Consider the following 22,101-nt stretch of genomic DNA (forward strand, 5'->3'; position numbering starts at 1 on the left):
GTAGTGTTATATTACTGAATTTAAATGTACCCTGGTTAGGATGGAATCACAAATGTGACGCACTGAAATCTCCTCAGGCTTATTTTCTCCACTGCTACTTATTAGCAGAAAAGAAACACAAATCAAAATTGAATGAATGGGAAGTCCACAAACTGTTCATCATCATCAGGTGCCGTGCCCAGTTTGAGCTTTGACTGCCATGGCCCACACACTCCTGTTTCGGGTCAAGTGGATCAATTCATTGGTATTCATTTCCAGTCTTCTGGCTGCTGTTTCCGTCATCATTTGTCTTTGTCTTCCTCTTGCTTTCTTCCCTTCAATCTTTCCCATAATTACCATGCATTCTAACTCCTCTTTCCTAATCACATGTCCAATGAGGTTACGTTGCCTTTTCATGATCTCATACATTATTTCTCTTTTTGTGTTTGCTCTGTTCATGACATCCTTGTTAGATATTCATTTCGTCCATGATATTCTTTGCATCCTCCTCAAAAACCACATCTCTGCTGCTTCAATTCGTTTCCTCATGTTGCTAGATATTGTCCAACATTCTGAGCCATATAACATAACTGGATAAACATAGCACTTCAGTACTCTGAGGCGGGTTGTCATGCCTAGTTTAGTATTGGTCAGTATACTGTTCATTCTTGTTAAGGTGTCTTTTGCCATCCCTATTCTTCTTTTGATGGCCATGTCGCACCTGCCATCTGATGTCACCCAGCTTCCTAAGTAGCAAAAGTTCTGTACTTGTTTTATATCTTCCCCGTTTATTCTCAGCCTGCAGATAGGATTCTCCTTCTTTTTGGATATCACCATACATCCTGTCTTTTTGCAATTGATAGATAGACCCATTTTTGCACTTTCTTCAACAATTGTATCAATTAAGTTTTGTAGTTCTTCTCCATACTTGCAATTAACACAGTGTCATCTGTATATCTGAAATTATTGATGTTTTCACCGCCAACTTTGATTCCCAAGATGTCTCTTATCTTTTGTAATACTGTTTCACTGTACACATTAAATGAATCGGGAGGAAACACACCCTTGTCTAACGCCTCTCTTGATTTTCGTAAACTGACTCACTTCTCCATCTATTCTTACAGCGGCAGTTTGTTCCCAGTACAGATTTCTGATTAGGCGGAGGTCTTTCAAATCTAGATCTAGAGTTTTCTGTAATATTTCAAATAACTTATTGTGCTTCACTTTATGAAATGCTTTTGTGTAGTCGATAGAATAAACAAATCTTTTTGCGCTTGAATAGCTCGTTCTGATAGTATCCTTAACATCAATATTTCTTGTACCTTTGTCTTTCTCAAAACCACATTGTTCTTTACCTGCTTCAGCTTGTATCTGATGATGATGATGATTCCTGATAGTTTTCTCTCCATTCGAATAGTCATGGTGCATGGATTCCAACCAATCAGTGATGTCACCAACCTGCCCTGACTTAATTTCCCTGGGAATTTCTTCCTCTTACTATCTATGCAGAAGTACAGGGAGATGTGGAGATTGGGGCTAACGGGTTTACTCTGCTGAGAACAGGCGTAGATTCCATGGGCTGAGTAGTCTCCTTCTGGGCTATAATAAGAAAGCTTTTTCATAGAACAGATTGACAGTTGCTTTGATGCAGATGTTCTCAATGAGGTGGACTATGGTAGCACCTACTGGGAGGAGTGGCCAGAACCAGTAGAAATAGATTTGGTTGGGTTGGGTTGTTCTTCACTCATCGGTGTGCCGATGATGTCTCCTTGAATGATGACGAAACGTTTGCAAATGGATTACCAAGATCGAAAACAACTCAACCACCTGAGCTACTACTCACTTTCCAAGATATTTCCAGAACTAGATTTACAACAAGTGGTAAAAGGCAGAAATGAGATTTGCTTTATTCAGTACGATGCACTCTGATCTGGGGTGTGCCTGAAAAGATGGAAGCGGATTCCCTAATGACATTCAGAAAACAATTGGATATAACCCTACAACTATGTTTCTCAAACCACCTTGAACACCCCTAATCCTGCTTCAGCAACAGAACACTTTGTACAACCTCTTGCTCTACCGTGGACTTGCCTCTTCATCGTGTTTTTTTCCACACATATTTCTTGTCTTACATAGTCCTTTTCCCTTCGGTCTTGTGCAATGTACATTTTGTGTATTGTTATCTGAATCTACCTGCCCATGATGCCCTTGCAAGCTAGTTTTTTCATTGCACCAGTACCTCACTGTGCTTGTGCATTTGACAGTGAGCTTGACTTGATGTACCATTAACTGTAAATAAGATCCTGAAGTCTCTTTGTAGCTGAATGTGGCACATTTCCTCCTGTAGAAAATCGAGAACAGTGAGTCACTATTAAAAATAAGGGGATTACCTATTTAAGATGGAGGTATTGAGAACTCTGTGATTTCTGAGTCATTGGCATTCTTTTCAAACGATGTTGGAGGCAGTCTCTGACTAATTTTAAGGGAAAGGTAGACAGGTACTTAATAAGCAAGGAGATGAAAGTTTAACTTTAGTAAACTGAAACACGGAGTTAAGGTTACACACAGATCGGTCATGATCTTCTTAAATGGTAGATCAGGCAGACAGAGATGAGTGACCTATTCCTGCTCCTAATTTGTATGGAAATAGAAAATGTTTCACGGCTGTGAGGAAGGAGCAGGTTTGTGGAACTAATTAGATGGCCGTCTGAAAGAGCTGTCACAGATGTGATGTGCTAAATGGCTTCCTTTTGTAAGATGTAATTTTACCATTATTGTACTGTAATATAGTTCTCTCAGAGATTATATTATTGCTTCATTTTCTTTACAGTTTTCTATCAGTCATATGCTGTAAAACATAAGCCTCTGCACCAGGTTCACATAAACCACCAAGGTACAGCAACTCTGACGTTCAAAATGTGGAAGCGTTCTGCTGGGTCCCATTGGAAGGCAGGCACTGTCCTCTAAAGTTCACACATTTGGATAATTAGTCACTGCAGTGTGGCTGGGGATCTTGATGGTTCAGGCCACTGGAAGCAGTTGCTGCCCTTGTGAGTCAGTGGGAAGATTAATAAGGATGTATTGTTTATTGCAGCTGTGAAGATCCTCCGGCAGGTAGACCGGCCTAACCTGAAACTGCAGCTGGTGAGTGACATTGAAAATCAAAGGCAGTTCTCCCCTCTTCCCAAGCAGCCAGCGATTTAAGACCGAGGAGCTAAGGTAAAGGGGAACTGCTTTGATGGGGAATGGAAGAAGCAACTGGAAGTCCAATGAATCAATAATGAAATCTCTGTTGTTGAGGAGCAGCAGTCTGAATATTAATATTGCTCCCATGACCATTGCTGATTTAAAATGTGTGGTGGTGGTGTTTCCAGCACAGAGAAATCTCCACTAATTTGAAGTTCTCATGTCAGAAATGTGACCCTTTACTGAGGGCAATGCTCCACATTGAGTAAAGGCATCATTCTAACTAGTGGTGCCTGCCACAGGTATAAGCACATCTGCCACAGCCACAGCAGCTCACGGTTAATTTCTTTATTAATATTAATATAGCTTTAGGTATTATAAATAATTAATAAAAGTGGGTAAAGCAATCATAATGAAACTAATAGGCAGTAGACCAGGGAGGCTCTCGTCCTGTCAGTGTTTGGCAAGTCTCTTTTCTAATCATTGCAGCTATTCTTAAAAATAAACACACTAACGGATAAATTTTGTAAGCTTTAGGTTATAAATTACTTGAATTACTTGAGGCAATTTGTATGAGTTAAAATAGCAGACAGGAAAAAGCTACATTGATGTAGTAACCACTTATGTGCTATTTGCACCAGTAATTCCCGCACTGGCAAAGCATGGAGCATCAGTGCTGAGGTCTTACAGTCTGCATCAATGATGGATGAGGACAGTGTTCTGCAGCCAAGTTTGCTGCTGATACAAGCAGTGGTGAGCTCTCAAGCTGCGAAGAGGCCAAAAGCAGCCTGCAAAGGAACATGGGATAAGTAAACATGCAAGAATTTGACAGATAGAATATGACGAACAAAAATCGTGTCAGTGTGCCTCTGTCTTGATTCATTTTAAATCTGCCTTGGTCATTAGTAAGTGGTGGAGCAGGCTTGAGGGGCTGATTCTCTACTTCTACTCTCGTTCTTGTATTTCAAGTTCAAGTTTATTGTCATCTGTCTGGACATACTGTATATACAACCAAATGAAACAATATTCCTCTGGACCATAGTACACCCACAAAACATATCACACACAGCACAGAAGCAAAAATGTTACCATAAATACGTTAATAAAATATAATTCAAAATGAATTCAAAATTGTTGGTACACAGCGCAGGTAAACAAGAAGCAGCTCCCTGTCCTAGTGGCAAGACCTCAGTGGTGGCGGGGTGTTCATTAGTCTCACAAGCTGAGGGAAGAAGCTGTTACCCAGCCTGACAGCCCTACTCCAATGCTTCTGTATCTCCTTCCTAGTGGTGATGGGTCAAAGATATTGTGGGATGGGTGGTAGGGATACTCAACAATGCTTCAGGCCCTTCGTCTGCACTGCTCTCGGTTATACTCAGAAACAGGGGGTACAGGAGTCCCCGATGATCCTCTCGGCGGTGTTTTGCTATCCTCTGTAGGGTCTGGCTGTCCAGTGCTTTGCAGCTTCCGCATCGCACAAGGGCCCATTGCCACTTGTGTACAATATACATCTTAGCAACATATTACGGCTGTATTGTCAGTAGTGTTCTATTGAAAGCAAAGCAGTAATGCACCTTTAGTTTTCTGACAGGCCACCTGTTGTGTGCAGGGCATTGTGTCCTTGAAAATTTCCTCCCCTAACATTTCCTTCTGGCGCACGCTCCTTTCAATTGCCTTTGAATGACAACTGTGTCTCATTGTTATTCTATGTTCAGGGGAGACATTAACGTACACTCAGTGGACTCTTTATTAGGTACACCTGTACACCTGCTTATTAGTGCAAATACCTATTCAGCCAATCGTGCAGCGCAACTCAGTGCGTAAAAACATGCAGATGTGGTCACATTGGAATGCGGAAGAAAGGTGATCTAAGTGGCTTTGACCGTGGAATGGTTGTTGACTCCAGATAGGGTGGTTTGAATAGATCAGAAACTGCTGATCTGGGATTTTCATGAACAACAGTTTCTGAGAGCTTACAGAGAATGGTGTGAAAAACAAAATGACATCCATTGAGTGGCAGTTCATGCCTTGATAATGAGAGAGCTCAAAGGAGAATGGCCGGACTGGTTCAAGCTGACAGGAAGACAACAGTAATTCAAGTAACTGCACGTTACAACAGCAGTCTGTAGAAGACCATCCCTGCACAACACATCAAACCTTGAATGAGCTGCAGCAGCAGACCACACCTGTACCTAATAAAGTGGCCGCTTAGTGCATAGTGTAATAGAATCAGAATAGTGAAGATGTTTATTACAAAATGAAAATAGTTGAGAAGTTCCTTTGATGCATCTAAAGGTGACTTGATATTATGTGAGGCAGAAAGGAAGAGAATAATAAGTTAAAGGGTCAATTAGTATGGGAGGAGGCCGAAGTAAGAGATGAACATTCTTGTGCTGTGTTTGGTTTTGTGATGAGGTTTTATATTTCCACAAATGGACTATTTTGCTGGAATGCTCTGTCTGATGCCGTAATAACTGAAGTAAGTCTATTTGGACACAGGATGTGTTTCACTGGCAGATTATGGATGGGAATCTGACTCAGAGCATCACCAACTACTTCCCTCTCATAGGCAAGTACTTTCTTTCAGTGTGCATTATGTTTGTGTTTTATACAGAGTTGCACAATTATCTATCCATGTACCAGAAATGAGTTTTACTGAAGCCCATTGTTTATGGTAACTCACACAAAATGCTGGAGGAACTCAGCAGATCTATGGAAAGGAATGAACAGTAAGCATTTTGGACCAAGACCCTTCTTCAGGAACAAACACTAGAATCTCTTGTGTTTATTCTTCATAGTAATATCTGTTCATGCTCTGGAAAGTCAACATGGATACAATTGAACTTCTGCACTGTTATAGATCTGGCCTGCCCAGAGTATGAATGTTGGTTATGATCCCATCTGTATTGTTACAGAAATGGCCCTCAGAGAAGCTACGTATGTATCTGAATGGAAAGGAAAACAAAACTTGCAGTGTAAGACTGCATTGACTACTTTTTCATTGTCTTTGCTACCCTTACTTTTGATAATTCTAACTCATATTTAGCATCCTAGATTCTACCTTTAATAAACTTGAGATCTTGGACTTGTCTATTGCCATGATGATGTCATACTACATATTACATCTGGGTAGCATCCAATCTGATAGCTTGAACACCACTTTCTCTAACTTCTGGCAATTTCTTCCCCCTTCCTCTTCCTCTCTTTTTCCATTCCTTATTCTGGTTGCCCTCTCACTCCTTCTTTTCTCCCCACCTGGTCCTCTCTTCCTTCCTTTCCATGATCCACTGTCATCTCTTATTGGATTCTATCTTCAGCCATTTACATCTTCCACCCATCCCCTCCCAGCTTCTTACTTTATTCCTTTCCCCACCTACATACCTTTCTCCTCTCCTCCTCTTTATCCCAAGGTCCACTGTTCTCTCCTTTCAGATTTATTCTTCAGGCCTTTAGCTCTTCCACCTATCATTTCCCAGCTTCTCACTTCATTCCCCCTCAACCACCCATTTTATTTTCCCCTCATTTGGTCTCATCTATCTCCAGCTAGTTTATACTCCTTCCCCTCTCCCCCACCACCTTATTCTGGCTTCTACCCCGCTTCCTTTCCTGTCCCGTTGAAGAGTCTGAGCCTGAAACATCAACTATTTATTCCCCTCCATAGATGCTGCCTGCAATGTTCCCTCTAATTTGTAATGACCAGAGTGCACAAAAATCTTGTGCTGTGCAATTTTTTGCCCGGTGGCAGCAACGTGTGTCCACTGGATAATTTCAATAAAAACAGTATGAATAAGCCAATTCTAAAACCTGTAGATAAATCATCGCAAACTCCACGTTGTCATCACAGTCTGCATCAGAAACTGGAAAAGGAAACATGATTGTGTATGATTGTGAAATATAGTTAACGCGCCAATGAGGTAGGATGGTGACAACCTTTTGTGCGCAGTTTAAATTCCTTTGTGCACTAGTAACAAATGATGTGTGGGTGCGCACGCCTTAGTGGGAACATTGACTGGCTGACTTGCTGAGTTCCTCCAGCATTTTGTGTGTGTTGCTCAAGATTTCCAGCAGCTACAGAATCTCTTGTGTCTTTCAAAATCACTCTCAGACATCCCACCCTGCAAAAACTCATTACAGGGAGGTAGCACCCCCACCCCCCCCCGCAACCCCATATCCTATCTCCCCCCCCCCCGCTGGTCGACCTCCAAGGGTGTATGTAATACTTTGTTTAGTGATTTTGTCTAATCTGTAAACCAAGTTGGGTATATGCAGAAAATGTAACATTAAAATATGTACTTAATATTATCATCTTTATTCTATTACAACTTTAAGCAAGTCTACAGGGAGTTTGGCCTCATCACGTAGGACATCAGTAGAGTAGCTCCTTAGCAGCTAGCCAGTTAGTTTAAATAACATTAGCTATGCTAATGAATGAATGACACCTGTTAAACATGTCTTTTACATTTTATCCCACCACGGGCAATAGAAAAGTCACTGTTGCAAACAGTGCAGTGAGCAACACTGTCATTATTTTTGAGGTCGACTGTAAAGTCCGCCCACAGAGAAAACTGATAGGTCTACTTAGCATGAAGAGAGACCAATCAGGATGCTCACTCTCCCTCTCAAAAAATTCAATTTCCGGGATATTGTATATAATTTCCGGGCGTCAGGGAGCCGCTATCAATATGCAGGAGACTCCCAGAACTTGCGGGAGACTCCCGGAACTTCCGGGAGAGGTGGGATGTCTGCACTCTGCACCGCCTCATAGCCCCTTCATGCCTGCTTTCACTGCAGTACATTAACTCCTGATTGAAGAACACTTCAGTTTTCAAATTCTCATCCTGATTTTCTGATCTCAACCCTCCCTCCACTACCCCACTGCAATGATCTCTGTGGGATCTTTTCCAGCTCTACAATTCTGTCCTTTCACTCACTGCTGGTTCTCCCACGCACCACTAACAGCCATCCGCTGTTGTGCAAGTTGCTACTTGGAGAGAACAGAATATTGGGACAAACTCTCTTCAAAACCATGTTTTATGTTCATACTGATGTCATTGGTTTAACATCTTATTCCTAGGAAAGAACTACTACCAGTTGTGCTCTTCAGCACCGTTCTAGCATATGAGCTACTGTACATTATATGTGTTGGTGTCCAGGAGTATGCTCTGAGGAAATTAGCAACTCTGTCATTGTGTATTCAAAGTTCAAAGTAAATTTATTATTGAAGTACGCATATGTCACCATATACTACCCTGAATTTCAGTTTCTTAAAGGCATTCACAATAGAACAAAGAAATACAATAGAATTAATGAAAAAATAAAGACTGACAACCAATGTGCAAAAGAAGACAAACTGTGCAAATACAATAAATAAACAAACTACTGAATAAATAGTTAAACTAATTTTTAAAGCTGCAAACTTCATTATTCCCTAAACTAATCACACGGTCAAGGTACGTAATATGCCCGACATATAAAAGGAGTCTAGAATTTGATTGATTAGTGTTTGCTCTCCATAAAATGACCTTCCAGCTGCTGGTTATGTTGGAAAATTTGATTCCCCAAAACTCCTTCACCAAAGAGCACGTGCGTAGAGCCATGAAGATGATCCACAAAGTTTTGCTCCAGTTCACATACATGTACACTAACCAGACCATCAATTTACAAAGGTTTTGCCAAAACTATTTAGATGTTAGGCCGAGTGAAGAAGTCTTCATCAGTATTCTGCTAAATCTTTATTTTCCTATTCATACTTGGAAATGAATCTCTTTGGAAAAGCCAGGATTTATTGCTGATCCATAGACTAACCATTAACTGTGGGCGGTTAATGTGTTGAAACAACAGTTAAGGACTAACCATACTGCTGCTCTGGAATTTCTTTTTTTTTTAATTTTATTTTTATTTGGATAAGGAATTCACAATTATCATGTACTTTTTTCACACATATAACCTTTTCCATTTTTTTATATGTATAAAACTACAATTATTTATACATTCTTAAGTACACATTGAGATGATATAAAAGGAAAATAAACATTTAAATAGATAATTATGTACTGTGGTAAATCTAACCTATTAGGCTAAGTAATGAAATTAGTTGTTAAGAAAAATGGTAATAATAGTTTCCATACAACCCTTCTGGACCATTTCCACTGGTCCAAAATGTTGCATACAAGCCTATATACCAACCATTGTAGGTGTTTATATCCCAATTTGTTCGTGCTTGTTCCTGCCCGCAGATATAATTATCCAATCCCTATGTACTTATTTACTTAATTTTTTCTTTTTTTTATCCCTTTCCCAAATCTTTCTCTTTACTTGTGTTAATTCTCTATTTTCCAAAAAAAAACAAACATTTAGACTAGGGGTGCTTACGTTAGCAATATTACTGTGTTGATGAGAAGAGCAATATAAATCATTAGGAGAGTCATCTAAAGTCTGCTCGCATTGGGGTTATATATTCAATCCATTTATTCCAGATTTGATAAAATGTTTCTTTTTGAGTTCTCAGGGAGTAAATCAACTTTTCCATTTTAAATATTTCCAAGATAATTTCGTACCAATCTTCTAATGTAGGTGGTACTGGACTTAGCCATTTTCTAGTGATTGATTTCTTACTTGCCGCTAAGAGGGCCTGCAGCAACTTTATATCTTCCTTCTGTTCAAGGAACAATACATGCCCCAAATAGAGCGTCTCAAAGTTCAGAGGTATCTGGGACCTAAGTACCTTAACTAATGTTCTGTGAATACCTTCCCAAAATAGACTTAATTTAGGGCAATCCCAGAAAATATGAAAATGATTTGCCTCCTTGGAGCCGCACCTTCTCCAACACATCACATTTGTATCTTTATATTTTTCCTGATATGGGGTCTTGAAGTATCTTATAATGTTTTTCCAACAATGTTCTCTCCAAGTCAAAGAATTAGTCGAGGACCATTGAAAGCTGCAGATTTTCCCCCAAGCCTCCTCTGAAAGTACCAACCCCGCTTCTTTCTCCCACTTCTCTTTAATATACAGTGTATTTACATTTTTAGCATGGGAGAGTGCATTATATAGGCGAGAAACTGATTTACTAGGTATTGAACTGCAAGCCGAATTCAGAATCTTGAAAAATTCTAATTCTACTGTTGATAGGTCTGTATATCTACAACTCTGGTTAACATAGTTTCGTATTTGAAGGTACCTAAAAAAAGTCATTATGTTCTAGGCCATGTTTGTCCTGCAGGATTTGGAAACTTTGTAATACTCTTTTATCTATAAATGAGAGGTAGGTTGTAAGACCTTTCTTTATCCATAGCTCAAATCTTTTATCTCCTCTGTTGGGAAGGAATTAGGTATCATATGCACACCATCTAAAGAGTTTCAACATGTTATTAATTCCACATGAATTAACCACCTTCTGCCATACTTTTAATGTAAGATTTATCCAAGCATTATTAAATTTTTCCAACTGGGCCATCAATCCTTTGTCAGCTATTGAGGCCTGAAGAGGAAAACTGTCAACTAATCCAAATTCTATTTCCTTCCATCTAGCCTTATATTCCCTATTACACCAATATAACAGAGGGGTTATCTGTGAGGCATAAAAATAATTTCTCAGGCAAGGAAGAACCATACCTCCTCCTTCCTTCCCTAACTGTAAGGTGTTATATCGAATTCTAGGTTTCCTTCCTTGCCAAATGAAACGGGAAATCCATTTGTCCCATTCCCTGAATTGATTATCATCCACCTCCACTGGTAAAGTACGGAAAAGATATAATAACCGAGGAAGAATATTCATTTTTATAGTATTTATCCTTGAATTTAAACTTAAAAAGGGGATAAGATTCCATCTATGCATATCTGCTTTTATCTCTGAGATTAATGGCCCATAATTTACCTGTGACAGTGTTGAAAGATCCTTCGGCAGGGTTATTCCTAAATATTTTAATGATTTAGCTTCCCACTTAAGATCGTATGTATCCTGCAATTTTTTGGATGGTGTATAATTTAGGGACATAACCTGCGTTTTCTTTACATTTAGTTTATAACCTGATATTTTCCCAAAGTCATCCAACAGTGTAAACAATCCTATAAATGATTTTTCTGGTTCACTCAGATAGACCAAAACATCATCTGCGAATAACGTCACTTTCTGTTCAATCCCTGCCACCTTGATACCTTTTACAATTTCACTCTGTCTTATTAGTTGGGCAAGTGGTTCAATATATAGCGCAAAAAGGAGAGGAGAAATTGGGCATCCCTGTCTAGTGCCTCTCTCTAAAATGAAGGAGTCAGAGAGGTCCCCATTTATCTTAATTCGGGCTGTAGGGCTGTCATATAGAGTCTGAATTACTTTAATAAACCTTTCTTGAAAGCCGAATCTTCCTAACACTCTGTGTAGGAATGCCCAACTAACCGAATCAAAAGCTTTCTCAGCGTCCAATCCTACTACCATTGTCTCTGTCTCATTCTTATTAACCTGTTCTAATATGTGCAGAGTTCTCCTAATGTTGTCCTGTGTTTGTCTTTGTTGAATAAATCCAGTCTGGTCTAAATGGATTAGGCCAGGTAAAAGCTTTTCCAATCTGCGCGCTAATATAGATGTAAATAGTTTGTAATCTAAATTAAGAACACTAATTGGCCGATAATTGCCACATTCTAGTTTATCTTTACCCTCTTTAGGAATAACTGAAATAATCGCTTCTCTCCAGGAAGGTGGAGTTTCTCCTCTCTGCAAGATCCAGTTAAAGGTGTTAAGTAGTAATGGGGTTAACTGTGTCTTCAGGGACTTGTACCACTCTGAGGTAAACCCATCAGAACCCGGGGACTTTCCAGCCTTTAACCTAGAGATGGCCACGTTCAGTTCTTTGACAGTTACTGGTTCTAATAAACTTTCATTTTGTAAATCTGTAAGTTTAGGTAGATCTAAAAAATTCAATACACTGTCTATATAGGGCTCATTGGGGGCCCGGGGTTGGGAGTACAGCTCTCGATAATATGTTTCAAAACCCTCTTGAATTTTCCCTATTGTACTCTCCACAAGCTTTGTCTTTGGATTCTTTATTTTATGAATTGCATTGTCTGCTTGTTGTTTTCGTAATTTATATGCTAATAATCTAGCTGATTTACCTCCTACTTCATAATTCTTTTGTCTCAGGTAAAGAAAATTTCTTTGTTTCCAACGTATAAATATCATCAATTTCACTTTGCAATTTCCTAATTTCCTGTTTTCGATTTGAATTACTTTTGTTGCTATCTACAACTTGAAGTTGTTTTAATTTTCCTTGAAGGTCTGCTAATTTTTGTGCATTGATTTTTTTCATGTGAGTAGTAATGGAAATAATTTTCCCTCTCAGTACAGCTTTCAATGTATCCCATAAAATCACTGGTGATGTTTCTCCCATGTCATTAAGGTCTAGATATTCTTTGATTTCTCCCCTTAATCTCTCCATTACTTTCGGGTTATTGAGTATATGTGAGGTTAGCCCCCATAGTGTTTTCCTCATTTTCCTTTCCAGGATTAGAGACATAGAGACTGGGCTATGATCCGACAGATCAATTGTTGCAATATTACAGTTTTTTATCCTGAGTCTATCTGTATTAAAGATAAAGAAATAGTCTATCCTTGAATAGGCTGAATGAGGGAAAGAGTAATATGTATAATCTTTACTAGTAGGGTGTAATTCCCTCCAGACATCTATAATTCCCAACTCCTCCATCAATGAATTCACTTTCCGAGTCAGAGGTTTATTCTGAGTAACTATTCTTGAAGAATCTAATAGAGGATTTAATCTAATATTAAAATCCCCTCCACAAATTACTACCCCTCGAGAACTGACCATTAGGTCAAAAATGTGTCTATAAAATGACCATTCACTACCTGGAGGAGCATAAACATTCAGCAATGTTATTTCTGTACCTTCTATTCTTCCTGTGATTTTTACAAACGGTCCTTCTTTGTCTCTAGTCTCTGAAATATGTTCATAATTAAGAGTACTTGATATTAAAGTAGCTACCCCTCTTTTGTGACTCAATTTATATGATGAATAAAATACATGCTTAAAGCCCATTCTTTTTAATTTTCCATGTTCAGATTGGCTCATATGTGTTTCCTGGAGGAAAGCTATTTGTGCCCTCTCTTTTTTCAATTTAGACATAATCTTATTTCTTTTAATTGGATTCAAAACCCCATTAACATTATAGGAAATTATTTTTCCCAATTCAGTTTGCATTTTTCTCTAGTAGAAAAAAAGCACTCTCCTTTTCTAACCAAACAGTAAGCAATCCCTTCTCAACAGTAAACCAAGACATATAACCACACCCTAGACATTTCTGAACATATAACATTTGAAAATTTTTCCCGACTTCCCACAGTGAGGCCTGAGCACCGACCCGCCTCAGTTCAGAGGGATAACCTCTATCTTCACCCTGTGTTAGAGGGCCCTCAGAAGTCTGAGTAATCATAGAGAATTTTCTCCTATTTATGTCTCGACCATATTGCTATTATTCAAGTTATTCCGCCTAGTTTATTTTCAGTTACCAGTTTTCATTTTACTTTTAAGTCCGATTTACTCTTTTCAGTCATTTCTCTTAATTAATCTGTATTCTCTGTACATTCGCGTCTGAATATTTGCAGCTTTTCCTTGTAGTTTGACACTCTGGTTCGAGTGGAGCGTCCTCGCCCCACTAACTGCCACGACTTCTGCCGAATCCTCTCCAGTAGCGACTCCGGTTGGGTGATAACTTTAATAGGTAGTCCCCGGTCCGCCAGGTCCAACGTTGCCTCCTCCACCGTAGCGTAAGTTTTTGTCCCTTCGTCGTAAAAGACTCTCAGCCGAGCTGGATACAGGGTCTGGAATCTGATGTTGTTTTCCTTCAGGACTCTCCGTGTTTCCGTATATTCCTTCCGTCTGCCAAGAATCCCCGGTGCGTAGTCGTGGTCTAAACTGATTTTGCAGTTGTTCCACATGAAACCTTTCTTTTGCCATGCTCTTTTAAGCACCTCTTCCTTCGTTCTGTAACTGAGAAATCTGATCAGAATCGATCTGGGCTGGGCGCCTGCCGGAGGCTGTGGTGCCAACGCGCGGTGAGCTCTTTCTATCTGTAGGTCTTTTGCGGCCGGTATATCAAGGTTCTCTCTAAGCAGCTTCTCCACAAAGGGAATCATCAATCCGGGTTTACCTTCGGTTCCTTCGGGAACTCCGTAGATCCTCACATTTTCCCTTCTCGAGCGGCCTTCTTGATCTATTAGTTTCCACTGGAGCTGGTCTTGTAGCTTCAGCATTTCTGCTATCACTTCCTCGGCGTTTTGTAGCTTCTCTTCAATTCCAACAATCCTCGCTTCGGCTTCATCTATCCACGAGTTAGTTTTTACTATTTCTCCTTTAATATCTTCCAGCTGTTTGCTATTATCTTGTCGGAACTCGCGAATCTCTCCGAGAATCAAAGACAGAGTCACCGATTTCCCCCTCATTATCTCCGTCCTGGCTTGCCGTGGGGGAGCTAGGCCCGTCGCCTTGCTGCATCTCTTTATGTTTATCAGCCTTCGAAGCGGACTTTTTATTCTTGTTCTTAGACATCATCCTTGCCCCTTTTATTAATATAGTTATGCAATATTAAGTATTTGTCTAAATTCGATTTTGGGGCAGGTTACCTTCTTTTTTGTCGAGAGACCTTTTCCTTACGCCACCATTCCCTTGATGACCCGGAAGTCCACTGCTGCTCTGGAACTTCAAGTGGAATAAACCAGACAAGGAGAGCAGATTTACTTTCCTGAAATATGTTAGCAAAGCTGATCTATTTTAACAATCTGGTGGTCTCATGGCCACTATTATTTTTTAATTCTATATACAAGATCTTTTTAATCAACTGAATTAAAATTTGCCTGTTTGTTGTGGGATTAGAATTTGCACCCCCCCCCATTCATTAATCCTGACCTCTGAATTTCTAGTCTATTAACATAATCAGTATGCATAACATTCCTCTTATTTTTATAAGCATTATTTAAAACTACTTCTCACTTTTACATTCCAGTCACATAGCTCATAACATCGATCGCTGTCTGAATTCCATGCAGAGGTCTCCAAGAGAATTACATTCTTCATCCCACGTACAACATTTTCAGTTAAAATTCCCGAAGGATAGATTACTCGTCTAATATATTGTGTCATCTTACATCAGGACACATCCAAGTCGCACAGGTCCCCAGCCGGAATGAACCAGATAGTCCTGGAGAGATCAACTATCAATACATCTTCAACCTGCTGGAAAAATTAGGATACGAAGGTTATATAGGTTGCGAGTATACTCCAAAAGGTAGGTTTCCTGGAAAACTATATCTTCGTTACAAACATTTTTGTACAAACATAAAACACCAAATATATTAGCAACCTTATAATTATACAGCACATGCCAATTGCTAGCTTGTTGAAGGACTATACAATTACTTTTCCTCGTTATTCAGTAGTTCTTACCTTTTCAAGAAATTTTCATTTTCTTTCTGAAAGCTACAAAGAATCACCAGTGTTTCATAAGACCAATATTTAGGAGTCATTCGGCCCATCGAGTCTGTTCTGCCATTCAATAACACTGAGGTTTTTTCTAACCCCATTCTCCTGCCTTTTATCCTTTACTAATCAAAAACTTATCAATCTCTGCCTTACACTTTACACAATTCTATCAGCCCACTAGAATTGGCCGAATAAAAAAATAATAAATCAACCTGTCACTTCTGGTTTTTCTTTGTGCCAGTCACCTCTCAGGGCATCAAATTTGTATACTAGAACAATAGAGACCAAACAAGAGGTTTTACAGTAGCATTATTATTAGAAAAGGTAGATTTATATTTATTTCTCTTTATTTAAAACAGGCAACACAGTAGATGGTCTTGGATGGTTGAAGACCCAGTGGACAGTAAATTGATGGGTCTTCCTGAATGTTATCGATGGGGGTGAAGAATTAATGGTTAACCTTCTCGAATAGGTTTAATTTGTTTGCAATCATTTTGTAATTCATCCGAATATACAGCTGACAACAGCAAGTTCATTTGAGGAATTGTTCACTAAGTAATCTTGAAAACGGCAAAATGAGCTGGAATTCATCTGGACATAGAACAAAAATGGCAGCCTGGATCATCAGACAGGGATCGTATGAAATCTAGCTTAATCAGAAAAAGTTATACGGGAAGATTTTGTGATTATTATTGATAATCAAATGAATCTTTGCAGTATTCATTTCCCTTCGTCTGGCTGAGAAGCTCTTCTACCATTTCATTCCCAACCTGAAAGGACAGTGCAGAATGTGTCCATTATAAGAGGTATCACAGTAGCATAGCAGCATAGTGCCAGCGATGCATGTTCAATTCTGCCGCTGTCTGTAAGGAACATGTATGTTCTCCCTGTGACTGCGTGGTGCTCCAGATTTCTAATACGTGCCAAAGTTGTACAGATTTGTAGGTTAATTGGGCACATGGGATTAACTAGACCATACGGGCTGTTCTGTATCTCCAAATAATTTTTTTTAAATCCTGAATGATTGGGAATATGTAATGAATGTGTTTTTTAAAGAAAGAATGAATCTTTCGGCCACGGTACAATTTTCTGATTGTTTCACGATGCTGTAACGAACAAGGAATCTCTCCTAATACGCCATAAATAAAAATTTCCCAGTATGTCAGTCTTGATTCTTCTAATCTCTCATTTTACCTAAGGATAGTTAATTATTACACACATAAATCCTCTCTTTTTATTCAAATAAACTGTTTTATGATCATTGCCTCAGCAGTTAAAAAGCTTTATTCATACCCTGACTTAACAGAATCACATTCAGCTCTGTTGTTCACCCTTCATTATTGAGAACCCCAAAATCATTCCTGTTGCTGTTCCCTGAACACTCATTGACATATTGATAACATTTTAAAAGGAAGAAATCAAAACTTGCACATCATTCCAAATCTGAGTTCTACACCTATAGGAATTTAGAATAACTCTAGTCATATACCACCAAATAGAGTTTCCATATCTGGAGTTTGTTAGTGATAATTTCTTAACAATTACAAATTTTCTTAACGTTCAAACTCTTTTCCTTACTCACCTTTAATCTGAGACAAGAGGAATACCATTTCTCCTGGATAGCTCAAAGCACATACACAGAGTACTGCACAGAAACGTGTCCTTCAGCCCATGATGCTGTGCTTAACTAATTAAGCAAATGAAACATAATTAAATGACTCCGTCTGCCTGCACATGGCTCATATCCCTTCATCTTTGCATATTCATGTGCTTATCTAAGAGCTTCTTAAATGCCAATGTTCAATCTAAATGCAGTTCCATCCTTCGCAATTCAATTTTGTTTTTCTTTACAAACGTCTCCCTTCAAAATGCACATATTTGTGATTTCTTCATTAAAATCCACCTATAGTTCCGGGGCATATATTTTAATTGGTTTGGGTCTCTGAACACTGATTATCTACCTAAGGTTTATTACCTAGCCACTTAGCTTGAAATCATCACTCACACTGATGTACAAACATTCCTCCAGGTTACTTATGAATTGTGCCTACAGCAGGGTGCCAGCATAGATCTGTATGCTGTGTTGTTGCTCACCTTCATTGAAGCAGAGATATTTTCTTTTATCACCACCTTCACATTGCCAAGTTAATGTACAATGCAGCTGGCTCTGCCACTGTTTCCACAAACTAAATAGGAATTAAGCAGTTCAGGTTTTAGTCTTTTGAGTAATGAGAAAATTTTCCATTTTAGATCATAAGACATAGGGAGCAGAATTAGGTCATTTGGCCGATCGATATTGTTCCACCATTTCTTTATAGCTGATTTAATATCCTCTATCCCATTCTCCTGCCTTCTATGCATCACCTTTGACATTCTTACTAATTTAGAACTTATCAAACTCAATGATTTGGCCTCCACAACCATCTGTGCTTATGAATTCCAAAGATTCACCCCCTCTGGCTAAAATTACTTTTCATCTCTGTTCTAAATGGATGTCCCTCTATTCTGAGGCTGTGCTCTTTGATCTTAAAATTATACACTGTAGGAAACATCTCTCCACATCCATTCTATCTAGGCCTTTCAATGTTTGATAGGTTTTAATGAGAGCCCTCTCATTCTTCTAAACACCAACAAGTACAAGGCCAGAGCCATAAAAAGCTCCTCATGAATTATTGTTTAAAATATATGGTGTTTATTCCTTATAAGCAATAACTGGGCTGATTTCCTTCCTCATTTTAGAATAGTAAAGCTAAGTTCATGGACTCCTCGTGAAAGCCATTAACCAATTCATCGAAGGACTATTTAATTAAAAATGTAAAAACAATGGACATTTTAGAAAGTAGATAATAGGAGAATATGAATTAGGAAGATAGCAATTATCAGTTTATCTGTGCTGTGAGTATAAACACATACAGTAGATGTTTAGAGCCTCAGTTGCTTTGGTGGTATTAACAGAGCATCCTATTTGAAAGCCAGCCATCCTCAAACTAAACTGCATTTAGCGCAAGAATATTTCAAGACTATTCCATGTAGTAGCTCACTTCTAAAGGTACATTCATAGCTGCTCAGTGGCCAGTTTATTAGGTACCACCGAATAAAGTGACCACAGGTGTGAAACCCATTGTGATCTTCTGCTGCTGGAGCCCATGCACTTCAAGATTCAACGTGTTGTGTATTTTCTGCCCACCACTGTTGAACAGCATGGTGATTTGAGTAACTGTCAACTTGAACTAATCTGGCCATTCTCCTCTGACTTCTCTACTTTAACAAGGCATTTTCACCCGCAGTGCTGCGCTAACTGTAAGTTTTTTGCAGTATTCTCTGTAAACTCTCAAGACTGTTGTATGTGAAAATCCCCAGGGGATCAGCAGTTTCTGAGATACTTAAACCACCCTGTCTGGCACCAACAACCATTCCACAATTAAAGTCACTTAGAGTCATAGAGTACTATAGAACAGCAACTGGACCTTCAGCCCATTCATGCCAAACTATTCATACCCCTCGTCCCATTGACATACAACCAAAAAAGGGTACTCCATATCCTTCCCATCCAGGTACCTATCCAAATTTCTCTTAAATGTTAAAATCGAATCCACATCCACCACTGCTGCTGGCAGCCTTTCACACTCTCACCACTCCTAGTGAAGAAGTTACCCCTCATGTTCCCTTTAAACATTTCACCTTTCACCCTTAACCCATGACCTCTAGGTTTAGTTTCAGTGGAAAAAGCCTGCTTGCATTTATCCTATCTATACCCCTAATAATTTTTTAAATTAATTGCATATGTAGCCCCCCCTGGCCAGCCTCAGGGTCGCTCAGCTCACTGTCGTCTAGGGAAACAGCCCTCGGCCCCGCCAAACTGGGTAATAGTTTGAGTGGATGCTGTGTGATGTACTTCACCCCGCCCAAATAACAGACAATACACCAGATACGATTAAATGATTTACAGTTTATAGATATTACTGGAACTATATAATTAATAGAGAATAAAATATAAAGGAAAATAAAAGGCGCCACACTTATCAAAGTTCAACCTCTTCGTGCACATCCAGTTGGAGCTCTGGACCCTTCTTCTTCACCCTGCGACCCCTCAGACCACCTTGACCGGCCGCCTGGGACTAACGACGGTGGTCGACCAGACGCTCCACACGAGTTCATCTCTGTCTCCTCTCCTCGCCGAACGCCCCGCTTGGGGTCCAACCCCGTTAGCGGACTCACAGCACCTGGTCCATCCTCTGTCTCTCTCTCCCGCCTTCTCCCCAAAACCCCGCGCATACAATATCTTCAGATACACCAAAAACATAACAATTATCCCAACTGGTTCATAACATCTTATCACAGTCTAACCCAAAACAAGCTGCTAGCGCAAGAACCTTCTCGGCGCTTAACGTAACAAAGAAGCATTCCCAAGTATAACATGACAAAGAAGCCATTTTAATTAGCCTACACAGTAACATAAAAGACAAAACCCCCTTACACATAGTTTTTTTCTCATTTCTTTTTGTATTTGCACAGTTTGTTATCTTTTGCAGATTGGTGTGGTCTTTCATTGATTCTATTACTGTTATTGGATTTATTGAGTATGCCCACAAGATAATGAATCTCATAGTTGTAGATGTTGGCGTAAATGTTTCTACAAAACATTGTGCATCATGTTAAATCAAAAGACAAAACCTGTCAACAATATATTAAAAATTAAAAATCAAAATTGTGAGGCTGAAGAAGTATTCATCCCCTTTGTAATTACTATGCTAACTTTCCCCAGGTGCAATATACTGTTGCCTTACCAACTCACCCAATTTATTAATATAGAAAATTGGAGGATCACCTGTTTTCAATGAATTTATAAAAATGCATAGCCCCTCTCTCTGTAAGGTCCAACAGAATAGTAGATTTTCAACAGATGAAACCAATATGAAGACAAAAGAGCATTCTAGACAAGTGAGGGAAATGAGTCTGGGGAAGGGTACAAGACCATCTCAAAGGCACTGAACATACCTCAACCATGCTGCCTGGATTAGCCCCACGCCCCCCAAACTTAGTTGTCAGAAAAGAATGGCATTTGTAAGAGAGGCTACTGTGATGCCAGTTGTCACACTGAGTGAGCTGCAGAAGTCAGTGTCTGCCATTAGAGATGAAGTTCATAGCTCCACAATCTCTAAGGCCTTGGACAAAAAGGGTATTTGTGGAAGAGTGGCAAGGAAGAAACTCTGGCAATAAAAACAAAACATATCCTTGCCCATAAAGACTTTGCAAAGCATCACTTACAAGATACTTAAAGATGTGGAAGAAGGTCTTGTAGTCGGATGAGACCGAAGTTGAACTTGTTGGCCTCAACACTAAGCGGTATGTGTGGCATAAATCTAAAACCATGCTTCAGCGAAGGAACACCACCCCTATCGTAAAGTATGGTGGAGCCAGTTTTATGCTATGCAGATGCTTTTCCGCAGCAGGGACTGACAATCTGGTCAGGATTGATGGGAAGATGAATGCTGCTAAATACTGTACTGAGAAATCCTGGATAAAAACCTGCTAGCATCTACCAGAAAGCTTACACTTGGGAGGAAGTTTATCTTTCAGGAAGACAACGACCCAAAGCACATTGCCAGAGCAACCACTGAGTGGCTTCAAATGAAGAAAATTGATGTCCTTGAGTGGCCCAGTTAGAGTCCTGACCTTAACCCAATCGAACATCTCTGGCAAGACCTCAAGAAAGTTGTCTACCTCCACTCCCAACTAACGTGGCACAGCTTGAGCAATTTTCAAGGAGGAATGGGTAAATCTTGCTCCATCACACTGTGCAAAGCTAATTGAGACTCATCCAAAAAGACTACTGGCTATAATAACTGCGAGATGTAGTTCAACTAACTACTGAGCAAAGGAGATGAATACTTTTGAACTGCTGATATTTCAGTTTTTGATGATTCACAATTTTCCATGTTTTGGGGGCTCTACTGTGGAAAAAGGAGCATGTGATTGACAAATAAAAATTCTCAGTTAAATTGATCAAAAATCCTAGTAATAAATGAACAAAGGGTTGGGGGCTGCATACTTTTACAAGGTATTGTATATGTATTTTGATAATAAATTTACTTTGAATTTTGAATATTCTCTGCTCTTTCAGTCTTATTGATAACCTTCCTGTAATAGGTGACTAGACTGGAGATAATACTCCAAATTAGACCTCACCAACATCGTATATAACTTCAAAATGACATTCCAACTCCTGCACTCAGTACTTTGATTTATGAAGCCCAATGTGCCGTAACCTCTCTTTACAACCCTAACTGCCCATGGCACCACTTTCAAGAAATTAATTATGAATCTGTATTCCCAACTCCCTCTGTTCTACCACACTCATCAGCTCACTATGTATGTCCTCCACTGGTTGGTTCTCCCAAAGTGCAACATGTCAGACTTGTCTGCACTAAATTCCATCTGCCATTT

The 22,101-nt window shown here is 39.4% G+C and overlaps 1 protein-coding gene across 3 annotated transcripts in view; it reads left to right on the forward strand.

Moving 5' to 3' along the window:
- Nucleotides 1-21,733, forward strand: part of hyi (hydroxypyruvate isomerase) — a 41,128-nt gene extending 19,395 nt beyond the window's left edge. For all 3 annotated transcript variants that reach the window (XM_063064558.1, XM_063064559.1, XM_063064560.1), the window contains 4 exons: nt 3,074-3,123; nt 5,665-5,734; nt 15,326-15,460; nt 16,014-21,733. In XM_063064558.1, coding sequence (XP_062920628.1) covers nt 3,074-3,123; nt 5,665-5,734; nt 15,326-15,460; nt 16,014-16,066 — 308 coding nt within the window. In that variant the 3' untranslated portion in view covers nt 16,067-21,733. The remainder of the gene's footprint in view (nt 1-3,073; nt 3,124-5,664; nt 5,735-15,325; nt 15,461-16,013) is intronic.
- The last annotated feature ends 368 nt before the right edge of the window (nt 21,734-22,101 follow it).

The sequence above is a fragment of the Mobula hypostoma genome, chromosome 12 (assembly GCF_963921235.1).
Source record: "Mobula hypostoma chromosome 12, sMobHyp1.1, whole genome shotgun sequence".
In the NCBI taxonomy this organism is placed as follows: Eukaryota; Metazoa; Chordata; class Chondrichthyes; order Myliobatiformes; family Myliobatidae; genus Mobula; species Mobula hypostoma.